The sequence below is a fragment of the Cydia pomonella genome, chromosome 19 (assembly GCF_033807575.1).
Source record: "Cydia pomonella isolate Wapato2018A chromosome 19, ilCydPomo1, whole genome shotgun sequence".
Lineage (NCBI taxonomy): Eukaryota > Metazoa > Arthropoda > Insecta > Lepidoptera > Tortricidae > Cydia > Cydia pomonella.
In genome coordinates, this window is record NC_084721.1 from 10,272,146 (window position 1) to 10,290,157 (window position 18,012).

At 39.7% G+C, this 18,012-nt stretch overlaps 2 protein-coding genes across 5 annotated transcripts in view; one reads left to right on the forward strand and one right to left on the reverse strand.

Annotated features, from left to right (window-relative positions):
* The window catches only part of LOC133528400 (protein transport protein Sec23A), a 22,917-nt gene continuing 4,905 nt past the window's right edge, over positions 1-18,012 (forward strand). For both annotated transcript variants that reach the window (XM_061865780.1, XM_061865781.1), the window contains exons 1-11: positions 1-155; positions 242-529; positions 3,417-3,672; positions 5,298-5,868; positions 6,093-6,235; positions 7,126-7,265; positions 8,053-8,171; positions 8,376-8,529; positions 9,137-9,288; positions 10,203-10,377; positions 11,193-11,984. In XM_061865780.1, the coding sequence (XP_061721764.1) occupies positions 251-529; positions 3,417-3,672; positions 5,298-5,868; positions 6,093-6,235; positions 7,126-7,265; positions 8,053-8,171; positions 8,376-8,529; positions 9,137-9,288; positions 10,203-10,377; positions 11,193-11,984 (2,781 nt within the window). In that variant the 5' untranslated portion in view covers positions 1-155; positions 242-250. The remainder of the gene's footprint in view (positions 156-241; positions 530-3,416; positions 3,673-5,297; positions 5,869-6,092; positions 6,236-7,125; positions 7,266-8,052; positions 8,172-8,375; positions 8,530-9,136; positions 9,289-10,202; positions 10,378-11,192; positions 11,985-18,012) is intronic.
* The window catches only part of LOC133528399 (uncharacterized), a 5,844-nt gene continuing 1,401 nt past the window's right edge, over positions 13,570-18,012 (reverse strand). For all 3 annotated transcript variants that reach the window (XM_061865776.1, XM_061865779.1, XM_061865777.1), the window contains 2 exons: positions 15,516-17,999; positions 13,570-15,415 (listed from right to left, as the gene is read on the reverse strand). In XM_061865776.1, the coding sequence (XP_061721760.1) occupies positions 13,620-15,415; positions 15,516-17,999 (4,280 nt within the window). In that variant the 3' untranslated portion in view covers positions 13,570-13,619. The remainder of the gene's footprint in view (positions 15,416-15,515; positions 18,000-18,012) is intronic.

Sequence of the window (18,012 nt, forward strand, 5' to 3'; positions counted from 1 at the left end):
TGTCTTTGGTATTGACAATTGCCAAATCAGCCCGACTGGCCCTTCTGTTAGAAATTCTGTATAAAATCTTTTAATTCGATTTTCTGAATGGGTGTCTAACTGGATTGTAAGATTTCGCTTATGCACATAGTCTTAGGTCACTGCATGTCTTACTGGTGCGTAGCAAGTGTTGGATTCACGAAAAGATGTGAGCTAAGTGAATACGTGTTATTATGGTGTTTTTGTAATATTTCGTTTGTAGATCTAAGATATGGCGACATATGAGGAGTTTATTCAGCAAAACGAAGACCGCGATGGCATACGGTTCACCTGGAACGTGTGGCCGTCGAGCAGGATCGAGGCAACGCGGCTGGTGGTGCCCCTGGCCTGCTTGTACCAGCCATTGAAAGAACGACCAGATCTGCCTCCAATTCAGTATGAGCCGGTCCTGTGCACCAGGAACACCTGCCGCGCTGTACTGAACCCGATGTGCCAGGTCGATTACAGAGCCAAATTGTGGGTGTGCAACTTCTGTTTCCAAAGAAATCCTGTGAGTACACTCATGTTTACTTTCTCCATTCTCTAATTTAATAAAAAAAAAAACAAATTGGAACCCTAATTTCATTTTTTGTTACAACATGTCATGCAAGTCTATGGCATTCCTTATAAAATTTGTCCTTGTTGATTAGCCCATTATAGACTGAGTTTTTTTGAGGTCTCAGATTTAATAAAGCTTGACAAGAATTTAATTGGAACTAAATTTTTCATACTAAACTGAACTGTCACCCTATACATGAGAATAATATATCTAATCATATATTTCTTGTCGGGCTTTAAATGAGCCTTTTTTTTATACTACATCGGTGGCAAACAAGCATACGGCCCGCCTGATGGTAAGCAGCCTCCGTAGCCTATGTACGCCCGCAACTCCAGAGGAGTTACATGCGTGTTGCCGACCCTAAACCCGCCCCCCCTCGTTGAGCTCTGGCAACCTTACTCACCGGCAGGAACACAACACTATGAGTAGGGTCTAGTGTTATTTGGCTGCTGTTTTCTGTAAGGTGGAGGTACTTCTCCAGTTGGGCTCTGCTCTAGATCTGGAATGACATCCACTGGCTGTGCCCTACCACACAAAGCGAGATGACATTCACAATGCCCATACCTCTCTTTTGGACATAGTTTAAGGACGTACTCGGGTCCATCCGGGGACGTAGCCTCCAGGATGTTACAACAAAAAAGCTTAGTTTACATGAAATTGGTTGAGAGGATTTATGCATGACTACTTTGTATGAAGCATTGAGTTGTCTGCCGCTCAGATTATTTATTTACAGTACCAGCATCTTCTTCACCTGAATCTTCATCGGAAGCCTTAAAAAAGGTTTTCAGCCTCAAGGTCCTAGTAGCCCTGTACGGTCAAGGAATTTAATTTCAGTACCATTTCATACCTTGTCACAGTGACAACAACATGAAACTCGCTAGAGACCTCATACTATTGTCACTGTGACAAGGTACAAAATGGGTCACAAATTAAATTCTTTGACTGTACAACACCTTGTGTACTGCATCTAAAAGACAACATAACTTTATAAATATGATAAAACAGGATTATTAAATAAAACTTTGATGATGTTAAATAATTATTGCACTTTACTAAAAAAAAAACTACAGAACAGATACAAAAACTTAACTTTGTTCAAAAAATCGCATGAGGATAGCCTAGTGTATTTATTTATCTGTTAGTAAATAAAATATCATAACTTATTTGAATGGCGTAAACATTTTTTCGTAATAATTGCGAAAACTTGGTGAAGTTTGCCCTTCGATCACACTGAACTGATATCAATAAGTACTGTTTTAGGTAAAAGGCAGCATTGTCTCTCCTAGATCATACGATCATAGGCAGTTAAATTGCGAAAATATTCCTTTTATAATTTATGTTAAACTTACTAAGTGTGTCTGCTACCCAAAACGTTGCATTTAAAAAGTGTCATTTCAATGTTGTTAGCCAAACATGAAATCAAATGAATTATTGTGTTGAGTTGCCACTTGATAATTTTTTTTATACCACGTTTGTGGCAAACAAGCATACGGCCCGCCTGATGGTAAGCAGTCACCGTAGCCTATGGACGTCTGCAACTCCAAAAATAAAAAACTGACTAACTAACTAACTAACTGCTTTGGCTCAGCGATCCAAAAAGAATCTTGGCCTCCGAAACGAGAGAACGCCACCTGTCCCGATCCAGCGCGGTTTCCTGCCATGAATTGGCATTCAGCCGACGCAGGTCCGCCTCCACGATATCACACCAGCGGTACCTGGGGCGCCCGATCGGTCGACGGCCGGTTGGTCGCCCCAAGTACGCTTCCTTGACTACGCGATCCTCCCCCATTCTGAGTAGGTGACCGAGCCAGCGAAGTCTGTGGGATTTAGTTACGCCTATGATATTGGGCTCAGCCACCAACTCTTCGATCTCGGCATTTTTCCGGATCCTCCAGGAGCCGTCGTCACTTCGGACAGGTCCCAGGATCTTCCTGAGCACTTTTCTTTCCGCTATCAGGAGCTGACTTTCCTCTTTTTGAGTTAGTGTCCAGGCCTCACAGCCGTACATGAGAATAGGCCGAATGACGGTTTTATAGATTCTTAGTTTTGTAAAAATAAAAAAAATAAAAATAAATGATATTAGGTATGCGAAAAATTGGTTGGAAAATGACATTCAGCAAAATAATTTTCGGCAATGATTTGAAGAACCATTGTAACATATATATATATATATATATATATATATATATTTGACGTTTCTGTATAATAACTCATATAGTCATATCAATGATGGACAGTGTACATAAGATAAACACTAACATTGCAATAGTTATTTGTTTTACAAGGCAAAGTTGTTGTTTAACCGCTCATGCTAATATTGATACCCGAGCAAGCAAAAGATTCCAAAATTGAACCAAGAGCGTAGCGAGTGGTTCGAGAAGTGGAAACTTGAGCGTTGCGAGGGTTTCAATGCACGAGGGTTAAACAAACTTTGCCTCTGAGTGAAACACAACATTTTTCACCACACCAACACGAGGACACTACTAACTATGAAATACCAAAAAATTCAAATGAAATCAAATCCAAATGAACGTAATAAAAAAAAATCATTCAAAATCATCATTTAAAAGTCAATTCTACTAGCTAACATAAGGAAACAACTCAAAATTTGCATCTGATTACTTTGCCCCACATGTGGGTAAAATGCAACTTTCTCATTCGTTTTTGAACAATCAAGAGGGCCTTTACCAGTTGGTGTGGTGAAAAATTAATTATTTTTACTCTTCTAATTTAAGAGCTATGCCTTTTTTGTTGTAAATCAAACTACATCCTTTATTCTCTCCAATCACATGCATGCTTCACCTATTTTCATTCTTAACATGTTTTTATTATTTTTCAGTTCCCCCCGCAATATGCAGCCATATCCGAACAGCACCAACCAGCTGAGCTCATCCCAAACTTCTCAACGATCGAGTATACAATCACTCGCGCTCAGACAATGCCTCCCATTTATCTGCTGGTGGTTGATACTTGTATGGATGAGGAGGAATTGGGAGCTTTGAAGGACTCTCTGCAGACGTCACTTAGTTTGATGCCGCAGAATGCACTAGTTGGTCTTATTACATTTGGCCGTATGGTACAGATTCATGAGTTAGGTTAGTACCCTTTTTTTTTTTTTTTAAAATCTTTATTGAAAAAAGGGTTTTTTCACAATTGAAAATGTCACCCTTATTGTGACATAGCAAAACAAATCAACTCTTATTAATAATTATCTACGCTTAATACCTAGGTTAACAATCTCATATAGCTTCTTCGCCTGTTTTGATTGCGGGTAGGCTAAAATTAAATTAACTTCACCTATATTATATAAATTACAATTGTATTTTTGCATGAAGTTTATCCTCTCAGCCTCGTTTCGAACACATTCCACCAAGATATGGAACACATCTTCTTTCACTTCACATTCGGTACAGTTTGGTGACTGGTTCTTACCCATTATAAATCCGAAACTATTAAGTGGAATGTGTCCGGAACGCAGCCTGAGAGCAGTAACAACATCTGATCTGGCCATATTTAACCCTGCAAACCAAGGAATCCGTAGCAGATTGGGTTGTATAGTCCTATACCAGATACCTTTGCTTAGTGATCTTTCATTAAAATATTGTTTCCACATATCACAGCACTTCTGTGTTACTGCATACAAAAGATCACTATGGCATGGTAACCACCTAGTTACAAGTCCGTCCGTGGACGCCTCTTTAGCGAGTCGGTCTGCCGCCTCGTTGCCCGGTATCCCAATATGTGACGGTACCCATTGCAAAACTATGACTGTTTTATTTGCCTGCAAGTTGCGAATCGACCTTAATATGCTATAGGCTATCGGTGCGCCTCGATAGTTCGAGGTGCATCGAGCCAAGTGCTGTAAACCGCTTCTTGAGTCTGTAAATACCACGAAGCTACCCGTATCGAGCGACTCAATGTAGGAGAGGGCTTCTGCAATTGCCAGCAATTCAACATTCATAGAGGATGTCTTGACCTTCAACTGCAACTTAATACTACTATTTATCTGAGGGTCAAGTACAGCCAGACCGGAATCACTGGTATCCCTAGAACCGTCTGTATAAATGTGATAATAATTTGAGTAAGTCGATGTAATAAAGTCCGTACATGTTTTTCTTAAACTGACTGGGTCACATTGACGTTTAGGTATATTTATATTACTAATATTAAACTTTAAAACCTCAGTTAAATCTATATCACTGACCCACGTATTTAAGGAAAACATCTCTAATTGGTTAGTTGAGTACATTACCTTCGATTTGAAATACTCATGTGTTTCTACTAACAATGGCTTCTTTTTTCGTCTCCAAAACCGTAGGTTAGTACACTTAAATCCTTTTAGTGATTAATGCTTCTTAGCGACTTATGTGCCAAGAGCAACTTACAACCTACATGCCTACTTGTCACTTATTAACCGCCAGCCCCTTTAACTTTGTTAATTATTATAAAATATGTCAAATACAATGATACTATACAATACAATACAACAACCTCAGAATAAATGTTCATGGAAACACATATAATACATGATGATAGAGGTAAACAACAGGAGGTCTTATCGCTACAGAGCTATCTCTTCCAGACAACCTTTTATGATGATGTCAAATTACTAAATAATAATAAATCACAGTTATTTTATAAAATTAACATCTATTTACCATATTTAAGTTAGTGTTCTTGATGTTACTTATATCATACTTAGACGTGTTAAATTTTTCAGGTACTGAAGGCATTTCCAAGTGCTATGTTTTTAAAGGAACCAAAGACTTGACTGCCAAGCAAATTCAAGAGCAGCTGGCGATTGGCCGCGTCAACGCGCCCAACACCCAGCAACGTCCCGGCACCCAGGCGCCGACGCCCCCGGCCCACCGCTTCCTCCAACCTGTCAAACAATGCGACATGGCCTTGACTGACTTACTCGGCGAGCTCGGACGGGATCCTTGGCCTCTAGGAGTAGGAAAGAGACCTTTGAGAAGCAGCGGTGTTGCTCTCTCATTGGCTGTCGGATTATTAGAAGTCACTTATCCTAACACTGGAGCTAGAATCATGATGTTCCTTGGCGGCCCATGCTCCCAAGGCCCCGGTCAGGTGGTCAATGATGAGCTGAAGCAGCCAATCCGCTCGCATCACGACATTCACAAGGATAACGCCAAGTACATGAAGAAGGCTATCAAACATTATGAAGCGTTGTCTTTCCGATCGGCGACGAATGGCCACTCCATCGATATTTACTCGTGCGCGCTGGATCAGACCGGGCTGATGGAGATGAAACAGTGTTGTAATTCAACTGGGTAAGAAACTTTTTGATGAATTTGGGACATGGACCTATGATTCTGTTACTGACTCATGTGTGAGTTGACAGTCAGTCTCACAGTGGCAGGGAAATCAATTTATTCACATACTTCCCAGTAGGTCTAAGGAATTCAAACTTCTATGAATAGTTGAAAAGTACTTGCGGGCACTTACTGTTGAAATCTAATGTTTCTAATTAATTTAATAAAATACATTTTTTTAGAGGACATATGGTGATGGGTGACTCGTTTAACTCTTCACTCTTCAAGCAAACCTTCCAACGTGTTTTCGCAAAAGACCAGAAGAATGACTTCAAAATGGCGTTCAATGGCACTTTAGAAGTCAAGTGCAGCCGAGAATTAAAAAGTAAGTTGCTTTGCATACCTCTTTGACACTTTATTTGTGAAAGTTGCCTAGGCTGTCCCATTTCACACTTCGCACAATTTTTTTAAAAATTATGGCTACTACACTAAAAAAACGCTTGTTTTTTTTTAAATACTGCCTACAAAGCAAGAGGTCCCAGGTTCGAATCCGGGTAAGGGCATTTTGTTTGTGTGTTTATCACAAATATTTGTTCCCGAGTCATGGATGTGTTCTATATATAACTAAACATCATATATATGTACTCGTCTAGTACCCACAACACAAGCCTTATTGAGCATACTCTGGGACTAGGTCGATTTGTGTACGATTATCCCTATAAAATTCATTTATTTATTTACATTTAGAAATGTCTTTATTGTTGTTGCGAATACAACTTATTATTATGTAAAAATATTCCCAATGCAGTAGCTAAACGCAGCCGTCGGGCTGGGCTAGTATTCGGAGGCTTTTCAAAAGCACCAATAGGAGCGATCCACATATTCTGTATCGCGACCAATTAGAAGCACCTAAATTTCAACAACTGATCAGATATTGCAAAATCAGTCTCTTATCATCTTCCATACTATCAACAACCAACCAACATTCTACATTTAACCGTTTTGGCAATTAAACCCTTGTAACCAGTACATTGGGAAATTATAACACTTCACTAAGAATCGAAGTTTTATTTGAGTCGTCGAGATCCTGATCTGCACGGCGGCTACAATTGTATTCTTAATAAAAAGCAATTTTCGTGATGCATATTTATTTATTTTAATACTTTTTGCACAAAAGAATATCTTAATGTACAGAAGGCGTATTTAATGGCATCTGACATTCTAAGAGTCAACCTTATAGCAAAGAAGATAAGGTTATTTCATATAATTTCCCAGTAAGCGGCGCAATCGGCTCTTGCGTGTCACTGAACGTGAAAGGACCCTGCGTGTCCGATCAGGAAGTGGGCATGGGGAACACGAGCCAGTGGAAACTGTGCACCTTCACGCCTAGCACCACCATGGCCATCTTCTTCGAGGTAAGTTCTTGTTTGTCAGTAAAGGCTGAGTGAGATATGGCTATGTGGGACCAGGAAGTTGGCATGGGGAACACGAGCCGGTGAATAATCTGCACCTTCATGCCTAGCATAGCATCACCATAGCCATCTCTACGGCAAAACAATCGGGGACATGAGCAGCAAGCATACTCGACGCACTACACCACTTTGACAACTTCATTTATTTTTGTTCAAATAGTTTTTTTTGTTAAATTTTGAGCCAGTTTTTTCACATGTTCGTAGACTAGATAGAGCTCGAGGCTCGTTAACCCTTTTCCAGGCATAGTACGATACGCGCCAATAGAATTTGAACCTTAGCCATCCGATTTAAGGTTTAAATTAGATTGCACTTTTGGAAAATGTCACTTGTCTTCAAATGAATCATCAAAGCTGAAGTTATTGGAATATATCTGTTTTTTTTTGGGAAAACCTTGTAGATTGGTGCGGCCTGGAAAAGGGTTAATTTAATGTACGGTCGAGTTGACAAATATCTTTACACGCCAACATTTTTTAGCTTATAAAAATGTTTGTTAACTCGACTGTGTAGAAACTCACATATGAGTTCTCATAACGTCTGAATGAACATTTACCCTTGCTTAAGTGCGGTTGTTTTATGTGATATTTGCCGCAAACCTATTTGACATCAGATAATCTAATGACACTACATTGTTTTACGCGGTAAACGCATTGTCATTTTCCCTAAATTCCGTTGACGCATGCGCTTATAGCATAAAACAACCGCGCGCTTTAAGCTATGTTTTGGTGTTAGGTGGTGAATCAGCATGCGGCGCCGGTGCCTCAGGGCGGGCGCGGCTGCGTGCAGCTCATCACGCAGTACCAGCACTCGAGTGGCCAGCGGCGCGTACGGGTCACGACTGTGGCACGCAAGTAAGACCGTTTGTCGAGTCCAGTAGTAAATTGTAGCTTTATTATCTACATTATTTAAAGTAAATATAATATAACCGTTATAACCGTAATACATATGTGTTAAATAAAAATGTCTTCTGTATTCCGAATATGCGATATCTAAAGATTATATCCTTATCAGACTTTATACTGTTGGTCACGATTAAAATAGCAATAATTTTGTAGCTGGGGCGACGCCGCGGTGAACCTGCCGCACATCGCGGCCGGCTTCGACCAGGAGGCCGCGGCCGTGGTGATGGCGCGCCTCGTGGTGTACCGCGCCGAGCAGGAGGACGGGCCCGACGTGCTGCGCTGGCTCGACCGCATGCTCATCCGCCTGGTACGCAGCTTCCTTATATCTCTGCAACTCCAAAAAAAGATTGGGAGACATATTCTACGTTAATTAAGAGTTGCCTAACTAAATACAGGGCTAAGTGGGAGCAAATGTGTGTGGAAATATTGGTGCAATGGTTAGAGGAAAATTGATGAAACCTTATAATTTTTTAGCACATTATGTATAATACCAAACCAAATAAGGTTAGAAATTCCTCATAACATCAATACTACCTACTACTACTTCTTGCCTAGTTATACGGCTGTATTATACGCAATTTCAGCACTTTGCTTCCATTCTTCAGTCTCCCAGAGTGGTTGGTTTACTTCACATCAACCAAAATTCGGCAATTTTTTTTATCAATAACATCTATCCGTCCGGAACCTTCGTTAGATCGTAGTTCTCCTTGTATAATGCTTACCACATTCGCATTTTTACCAACAATCTACTCTGTACTCTGTAATACAATAATCTAGCACTACAACTAAGGTACGAGTGGTTTTTGATGCAATGGCCAGTTTCATACTCCTTTTTCATCGTCACTCTTTGACTCTTGAAGATCCTAATATTTCAATGTACCGCATAATTAAAAATTACCTTTTTTCTCTTATAGTGTCAAAAGTTCGGCGAGTACGCAAAGGATGATCCGAACAGTTTCCGACTTTCAGAGAACTTCAGTCTGTACCCGCAGTTCATGTACCATTTGCGTCGCTCCCAGTTCCTGCAAGTGTTCAATAACTCGCCCGACGAGACCACGTTCTATAGGTATTGAATATTTAGGATCATGTAACACCAACTCCCGCGTGTTGTACGCATATTTAGTGATATAAACGGGTCGGGTAGTTTAGTCACGTTTAGTGTTGTTTACCATAGCTAGTGCAACCTAGCTGAAACGTCGGATAAGGTAAAAATAATAAAATTATATCACGTTAGACCTGTTTATATAACTATACTTGTGGCTGCACGCGATGACGTAGTGTGCTCTCTATCATGTCTACCTGCGGCAGGCAGTGTCCTGTCTCTTTTTAATAGCTTCGCGTGGGGCGATTGTTTAACACAACTATTATTAACAGTACATATGGTGCTACTTTCCGTGCATATGTCGAAACTTTAAAGAGCCATATATACTGTAAACCGTTGTACGATACACGTGGTATAGGTAATTTCCTATTTTCTGCACTTGTATCACAAATAACTATTCTACTCGTCGACTTTAATGGTTGAATTAAATTATTATATTTTATACCGAACTATAACCGCATACTTTTCAATATGTGCTTCTGACTCAACTGTAAAATTCATAAGCAAACTCAACTATAATGAATTAGAACAATCACGTGTAATTTGACGCCGCGGTCAAGAGGACAAAACCAAAGAATAGAACAAAAAATATCAACGAGCCCTTATGTCAGTAGTACCTAATTTTGTTTCATTTCATTATTTAGGTCGTATAGTAGAACAATATATTTTCGTTTTTTATAAGCAGCACATATTAGGCTTCATAATTAATATTTAAAAAAAACCCCGGTCTCTGAAATCTATTTTAAATATATAAATGATTTTATTAATGTTATATTTACGATTTTTTCCTACAGGTTCCAACATTTTTGGCGGGAGATATTTTAGTATTATAACCACATAGGCCGCATTTATAAAATTAACATTTGTCTATTTCACAGGCACATGTTGATGCGCGAGGATCTGACCCAGTCGTTGATCATGATCCAGCCGATCCTGTACTCGTACAGTTTCGGCGGCCCGCCCGAGCCCGTGCTGCTGGACACCTCGTCCATCCAGCCCGACCGCATCCTGCTCATGGACACCTTCTTCCAGATCCTTATATACCACGGCGAGGTACAGTCAACAAATTGGAACTTTGACCCCGACATGAAACTATGCTAAATTGACAAATAGGAAGGGTTCAAAAATTGGGTTTTTAGCGTCATTCCAATGTGTGAGAGTACAAAAAACATACATCGCACTTGATGAGAAAAGCAGACGTACATCTATCAAACGTTCTAAGTGGCAAACTGCCTCTGTCTCAGTCAAGTGATGAATGTATTTAAATATTTGTCGTTAACATCGTCGATAACGGGCGGGTAAAGTACCCAATTTTATAACAAGCAGATACTTCTGCGAGTGCAAATTTTTATATTAAAGGAAAAAAAATTAAAAATGCACGCTTCATGCAGGACAACTTGGGACTCCGGTGCCGTTAAAAGATTTGGGAAAAGTGGCTCAGTCGCCCATTGGGATATTTATCGCATCTCTCGTGTTGACATTAGGTTAAGTGAGCCACTGTACCCGACTGTTTACTTCCAAGCCACTGTTCCCTCCTTGACCCTACCTAATTGTCTTTCGGTAGATGTCGCTTTACGCCAGTATATATAAGGGAAGGAACGGAAAGATTTGCGAGGTTCTGGTAGGGTTCCGTAGTTCAATTGGTTAATAGCAATCCGGAGGTTGCAGGTTTAAACCTGCCTGCCGGAAGCGTAACGTTTTCCTTTAATATAAAAACTTGGGGACCTTGAGGTAAAGTACCAGTCACATATTGACAAGTAAAGTGGGACGAATAGGACTTATATTTACAGTACCTAATACGGTATATACATGTACATCGTTGGCTTTGTTATGAATTAAAGCTCATCTCGTTAATTTATAATTTGCAGACGATAGCGCAATGGCGCGCCCTCCGCTACCAAGACATGCCGGAGTACGAGAGCTTCGCGCAGCTGCTGCGAGCGCCCGTGGACGACGCGCAGGAGATCCTGCAGAGCCGCTTCCCCGTGCCGCGGTACATCGACACCGAGCACGGGGGCTCCCAGGTGAGCTTGTTACAATGGCGCGCCCTCCGCTACCAAGACATGCCGGAGTACGAGAGCTTCGCGCAGCTGCTGCGAGCGCCCGTGGACGACGCGCAGGAGATCCTGCAGAGCCGCTTCCCCGTGCCGCGGTACATCGACACCGAGCACGGGGGCTCCCAGGTGAGCTTGTTACAATGGCGCGCCCTCCGCTACCAAGACATGCCGGAGTACGAGAGCTTCGCGCAGCTGCTGCGAGCGCCCGTGGACGACGCGCAGGAGATCCTGCAGAGCCGCTTCCCCGTGCCGCGGTACATCGACACCGAGCACGGGGGCTCCCAGGTGAGCTTGTTACAATGGCGCGCCCTCCGCTACCAAGACATGCCGGAGTACGAGAGCTTCGCGCAGCTGCTGCGAGCGCCCGTGGACGACGCGCAGGAGATCCTGCAGAGCCGCTTCCCCGTGCCGCGGTACATCGACACCGAGCACGGGGGCTCCCAGGTGAGCTTGTTACAATGGCGCGCCCTCCGCTACCAAGACATGCCGGAGTACGAGAGCTTCGCGCAGCTGCTGCGAGCGCCCGTGGACGACGCGCAGGAGATCCTGCAGAGCCGCTTCCCCGTGCCGCGGTACATCGACACCGAGCACGGGGGCTCCCAGGTGAGCTTGTTACAATCATTCCTTTAGGATTCGGGTCGATAAGAAAGGGGCATTTTCGCGGATGATCAAATGAACTTTATAATTTAAATAAAGAGATCTTACGTGTAATTTGAATTGTAAATATTTCATACAAAGATAAAAGATAACGTTCCGTGGTATAAAAAATTGAAAGACAAAATTTTAGGCTAGAAAAACAGTTGTTGATAGATAAGTGCCAGCCACAGATATGTCGATATCTTCTCAGTGCCCAGGGTTATTCACTTTTCATACATTATGTATTTCGAAAAATAAAATCCAGACCACTCAGAGGCGAATGGAAAGAAGCTACCTTAATATAAAGTTAAAGGACAGAGTCAAGAACACAGACATACGTAACAAAACCAAACTTCGTGACGGCTTAACATTTTGCATGCAAAGAAAATGGAAGTGGGCTGGCCACGTAGAGTCAAAAAGAGCAGTAGAGTGGACCGGTCCTAGAGGCACCAGAGCAAAAGCCCGACCACGCGCTAGGTGGGCCGACGAAATAGAGAAGGTAGCTGGAAAAGGGTGAATAGAAGGAGCGAGTAATAGAACAACCTGAATTTCTTTGGAGGAGGCTTTTACCCGAAAGGGATTCCACACAGATTTTAAATAATATAAATAACATATTTAAACAAAAATTAAAATTTAATAAATAATAATAATAATATAATTCTTAAAATATTAATTTAATTCACAAATAATTAAATTATTATTGCATGTTGTTGATATTTTTCCCTTTAAATTTTGTTTAAATGTACTATTAAATATTATATTATCAATATTATATATTATAAATTATCAATGGTAATATTTATGTGTAATTTAATTTGATTCAATCTGTATGGAATTAATAAAGTCTATTCATTCATTCATTCATGTATTTCGCGAGGTGGGACTGATGTACGAATCCCATCCGGCTGGAGTTGGGCCTTGCAGGAGCGCATTTTCAATGTGCCCATTCATTATGGCAGAAGCGATGGAATCCGTCCGGAACCGTCCGCGTCGGCGAGCAGCCGACCGGCTTTCGCCGACACAAATGTGAAATATGCTCCAACTTCGCCCGTTCGGTGGGAATCGTACTTGACAGGTAACTTTTCTGCCGACTCGATGTCGTGTCCGCTGTCACAGAGGTTTTGTCAATATAAAATTTGAGATTTTCTTTGGGACTACGAGTGCAAAATCGCGCTCAAATCGTCGGAAGTAATTTTCAAGTTTATTTTGTACGTGATTATGCCCCGTCTAAGTTAATATAAACTTTATTATAATTTTACGGTTACTGAGCAAGATCCTATAGGCCCTTGAATTTTCAATGGAGTTGGCAACGTTCAAAGGTTTGCATAGATAGCGCCATCATAGCTTGCCCCTTTTCTCAGCCAAATCTCATAAGATTTGGCTTAAAGGGCATCCAGTCCATAAATTACAAAAAAAAAAAAACAACAATTTGACACAATACTAGTGATTGACAGGGCAAGCTATCTGGCGCCATCTGTCAAATACTTCGACCGGCGAACCCCATTGATTTAACATGGAACATGGTTCCGACCAAAAATCAACACAACACACGTCCGCGCACTTGTGTGCATTTTATTAAAAAAAACTATAAAACAATAAAATTTATATAACCTCGGCACTGATTGGCTTCGTTTTACCAGAAGCCAATATTTTCTCAAGCATAGCGTTTACTTTTTGTTGTGTTTGTAGAAAATTTCGGAAATGCGTGTCGTCATAATTAGTATTCTTCACAATTGGTCTTTGTACTCTCTTTGCAATCTTTTCGTCTTCGCGATGCCACGTATCGCCTCCTTCTAACTTTTCATGAAATTTTTCAATTTCATTAAGATCTCGTGGCTTATAGTGTTGGATTACTTCACGTTCCTTTTTAGTTTTTCTAGATTTTGGAGCAGCTATCTTAGTATCTTTGTGTGTCACATGTCGAGGCACATAACCTTTGTCTTCATTAATATTACTCATTTCGCTTTCTTTGACTTGCACCTGGTGGCGATTCTGTTTTTGTATTGGTTTTCTGAAATTGAAAGTTTCATCACTGTGATGCACTTTTACTGGCGATTTTGTTGTAAGTACTATATTTTGCAAAAAAGGTTTCTGCAGTACTATTTTCAAAGGTGATATTTCTCCAGAGTTTGTTTGTACTGTTATAACTTCTTTACCGGAAGACGGCTTTACTTTGTTTTGCGGGACAGGTGCTTCAGGTGCGTCATATTCCATTTTCGAATGGTGATAGGGGTCCATCATACTGTAATCATACGGCCTGTTTTTTGAGCCATTTGGTTTTGGATTATATGGTAAATAGTTCTCGGTTTTCACGGGTTGCACAACCCGTGAACCATATGGTATGCTATTTCCTAGTGGTAATTCCGCAGCATGTGGCAAATATTTGAAGGGCGCTGGACGATATGTAACGGGGATTCCTGAGTTTGGCTGTAAGAGCTGCTGATCATACGGAATTCGGTTTTCTGTTTTCGATTGTAAAGCTAGTGGAAAATATCGTATACGGCTTTCGGTTTTAAAGTCTGGAACTGGTATACGGTCTCCTGGATTACGCTGCAAATACAGTGTATCATGTTGAGGGTTTTCTTGATTATTTTGTAAGAGCTGTGAATCAAATGGGAAACGGCTTTCTGCTTTCTGTGGTACGGCCTGTGGGACGTACGTAGGGTTTTCAATTTTGAGTTGTGCAACTTTTGGAACATATGGTGTATAGTTTACTGGGGCCTGTGGAACATATACTCTTTTTTCTGGATTACGCTCTAAGGAATATGGATAATACTGTAACCGTTTTCCTGTTTTCAGTTGTACTGCCTGTGACACATACTGCTCGCTAATTTCTGGGTTTTCTAAGTTGCCCTTTGATGTTTGTATTTCATATGGTACTCGGTTTACTTGATGTAAAGGCTGTGTATCATACAGTACATGATGGTTTGGGTTAAGATTCAATGTTTGTGAGTCATATGCTAATCTATTCTCTGGGTTACGCTGCAAGATTTGTGTGACGTATGGTACATGATTTTCTGGATCCCGTTGCAAAGGTTGTAAACCATATGGCAACAGATTTTCAATTTTCCTTTCTACCAGTTGAGGCACGTATGCTTTAAGGTTATCTACGTTTTGTTGTAAAGGTTGTGAAACAAGCGGTACACGGTTTTCTTCCAGTTGGATATTCTGTTGATGTCGGAGGGTATTGTCTGTTGGTACTATTGATTGTTCATGGTGTTGCGTGGTTGTCTTTTGTGTTGTGACTGTTGTATCCCTGTTGTATGGAACATGCTCTGGTTCTAAAACTGTATCCTTCATTAAAGTGATTTTTGCAAACATTTCCATCATTTTCTCCAGTGTTTTCGAAGCATCCTGTATCTTTAATGGATCTATAGTCGATGTCGTTGGCATCTCTTCTGCAACATAAAAATATTGACGATAAAATAAAACTTATTGTATTTTTTTTTCGCTTATTGTAAGTTAAAAACTTTTTTGTATTGATTGCAATTAATTTACCTGTTGTCCTAGATTTGACTATTTTCGTGATTGTAGTAGGTGTTATAGTTGTCATTTGAGAAGTTGTAGTACTACTTGGTGCTATTGTCGTCGTCGTCATTGTTGTTTTTAAATCTCTTAATACAAATTCTTTTATACTTTGCGCTATATCTTTTATAACATTTGGAGGAAATGAAGGTGGATTTTTACTTTCTTTAGTTTCATTTTGACTGATCAAATCATCGTCGTCAATATTTGTTTTAAATTGGTCTAAAGTTGTATCACTGTCCAAATGCTGGTCAGTGATTGTGGGTCTTGAGGGTAATCTATAATTATTATTTTTCGTTCTTATGTTATTATTGAAAGTTTCAGTTTCCTCATTATTTTCTCTCATATTAGTAATTTTTATATTATTTTGCTTATTTCTAAAATGTCCCCAGTTACTTTTATACTCAATAGCGGAAAGGCATTCGACCCTGGTTTCATGGATTGATTGGCAATTAAATTTGTTAATTTTTTTATCTTGTTTGGTTTCTAATTGTTCTGAACTTCTTCGATCTTCAATGACGCTAGGATATTTATTTTCATACGTTCCGTCGATCATGGGATATTTTTTACTCTTATCCGTTAACTCTCGAACCTTCGACTGAATTAACGATGGATAATCTGAATCGACGACTATACTTGGTTGTTTTTTATTAGTCCTTAGATTTTCGTTTGTTCTAATGACCGCAGTGTTATTATCGGCAGTGTCAAAGTACGGTGACCAACTTTTTTCGTACGCATTTTGAAGTATAGGCTTGACTGTATTTGTTATTTTGCTATCGATGTTAGGTGTAAACAATAATCCCTGTTGATTTCCATTGATTTTAAGTTTAAAATGTTTATTGCTTAGTTCGGCAAAGAACCAGGGTCGTTTATACTCCTTAACGAAGTTTGGATCGAGGACGATACTATTCAATGTATTGGTTATTTTTAATGTATCATCCATCCTATTTCTTGTCCTAACATTATGTTTCGGTTCTGTAGCTTGATCTCCTATGACAAAAGAGTTTGGGGCCATAAGTAGCCATCTTTTGTATTCTTCATTTATTATATTGTTGTCTGATTTTGATGGTCTGTAATGAAATGAGGGTGAATGACCTGTAGTTTCTGCTTGCTCATGTCCTAATATAGATTCTATTTTATGTATGTTTTCATTAATTTTTGTTGGGTATTCCTCTTGTGGTCGTTGTATGGTTACCACAGGTTCATTTTGGTCGTCCAAAACTTCATTGTTTGTTTGAGCTTTATATGCAGATTGTAAAGGTTTGGTAATTTCATTTTCGGGTGGCTTTAACTTTTCTTTGTCATTATTATACATTTTTATTAGATTTCTTTGTTGGTTAAATATTTGATTAAAGAGTTGTGACTGCGATTGTAACACAATTTTTAATGCTTTATCAGTTTCACTATCCGAGACCTCTAACCCGTCTTTATAAACATCGCTTATTTTCATGTGATCTCTTAGATCATCAAAGCTAATACTTTGAGATTGATTGCCTAATGCTCTAATGCTTTCTTTATTTACTATATTTAACCCTTCTTTATTGATAATTTTAACGTTGTTATTTATCTGATTGATTTGGGCAGTTTGTGGTTGATGTTTCATAATACTGCCAATGGCACTTTCTTTATCCAACAGCTTAAACCTTTGACTTTCCTTTTTTAATTCACTTAAAATGTTACTGATTATGGGGTTGTCGTTTTGGCCAGGGACTACCTTCTGTTCTGGTGGTTTGAATCTATTGCAAATAAAGTATTCATCGTTATTTTTTGCTTCTGGTTCATTAATACTTGATCTAAGCCTTTTGATATTGTCAAATGTATCCAATTTCTCCTTATCACCTTGATTATTTTCATAAAAATTTCCGAGCTTGCAATTGTTTAAATAATAGTTTATTAGAGATATTGATTTGTTTTTGGATAGTACGTCAAGCATTTGGTCTACATTTTGCATTGTTTCATTTGTATTCAAATTAGGGCCCTTGGTAGTATTTACTTCTTTCAATTGTCTTTTAGACATTATTTCCTCTACTATTTTTGTAATGTAGTCTATATCTTTAGTGTGTTCAGAAACAGAAAGATCTTTTACTGTTTTAACCGTTGTACTTCCTTGATGCGATAAATCAAGCGTCCTGCCAATATTCGTTCGCAAAACGTTCATCAAGGTCTCTAGCTCCGAATTTATATTTTTTTCTATTTTGTTTTTTTCATAGTCCTTCTTAGTGCTAGTTGTTGTTTTTGGAAGTGGCGGTTCGGTACTTGGATCTTCAACATTCATTCCTTGAATTCTACCACTAAAAGAGGGGCTGGATAGAAATGAGAACGGTTCCTGTCCCAGTTTAAATTTTTTAGTGTTATCTTTCGATTCCAAGGCTTTTCTTTTTTCTTCTTTATGTAAATATTCTAAATATTCAAAGATCTTTTGTAGCGGTGTCGTGTCTTCGGCTGGTAGTCCATTTTCTAGAATTATAAC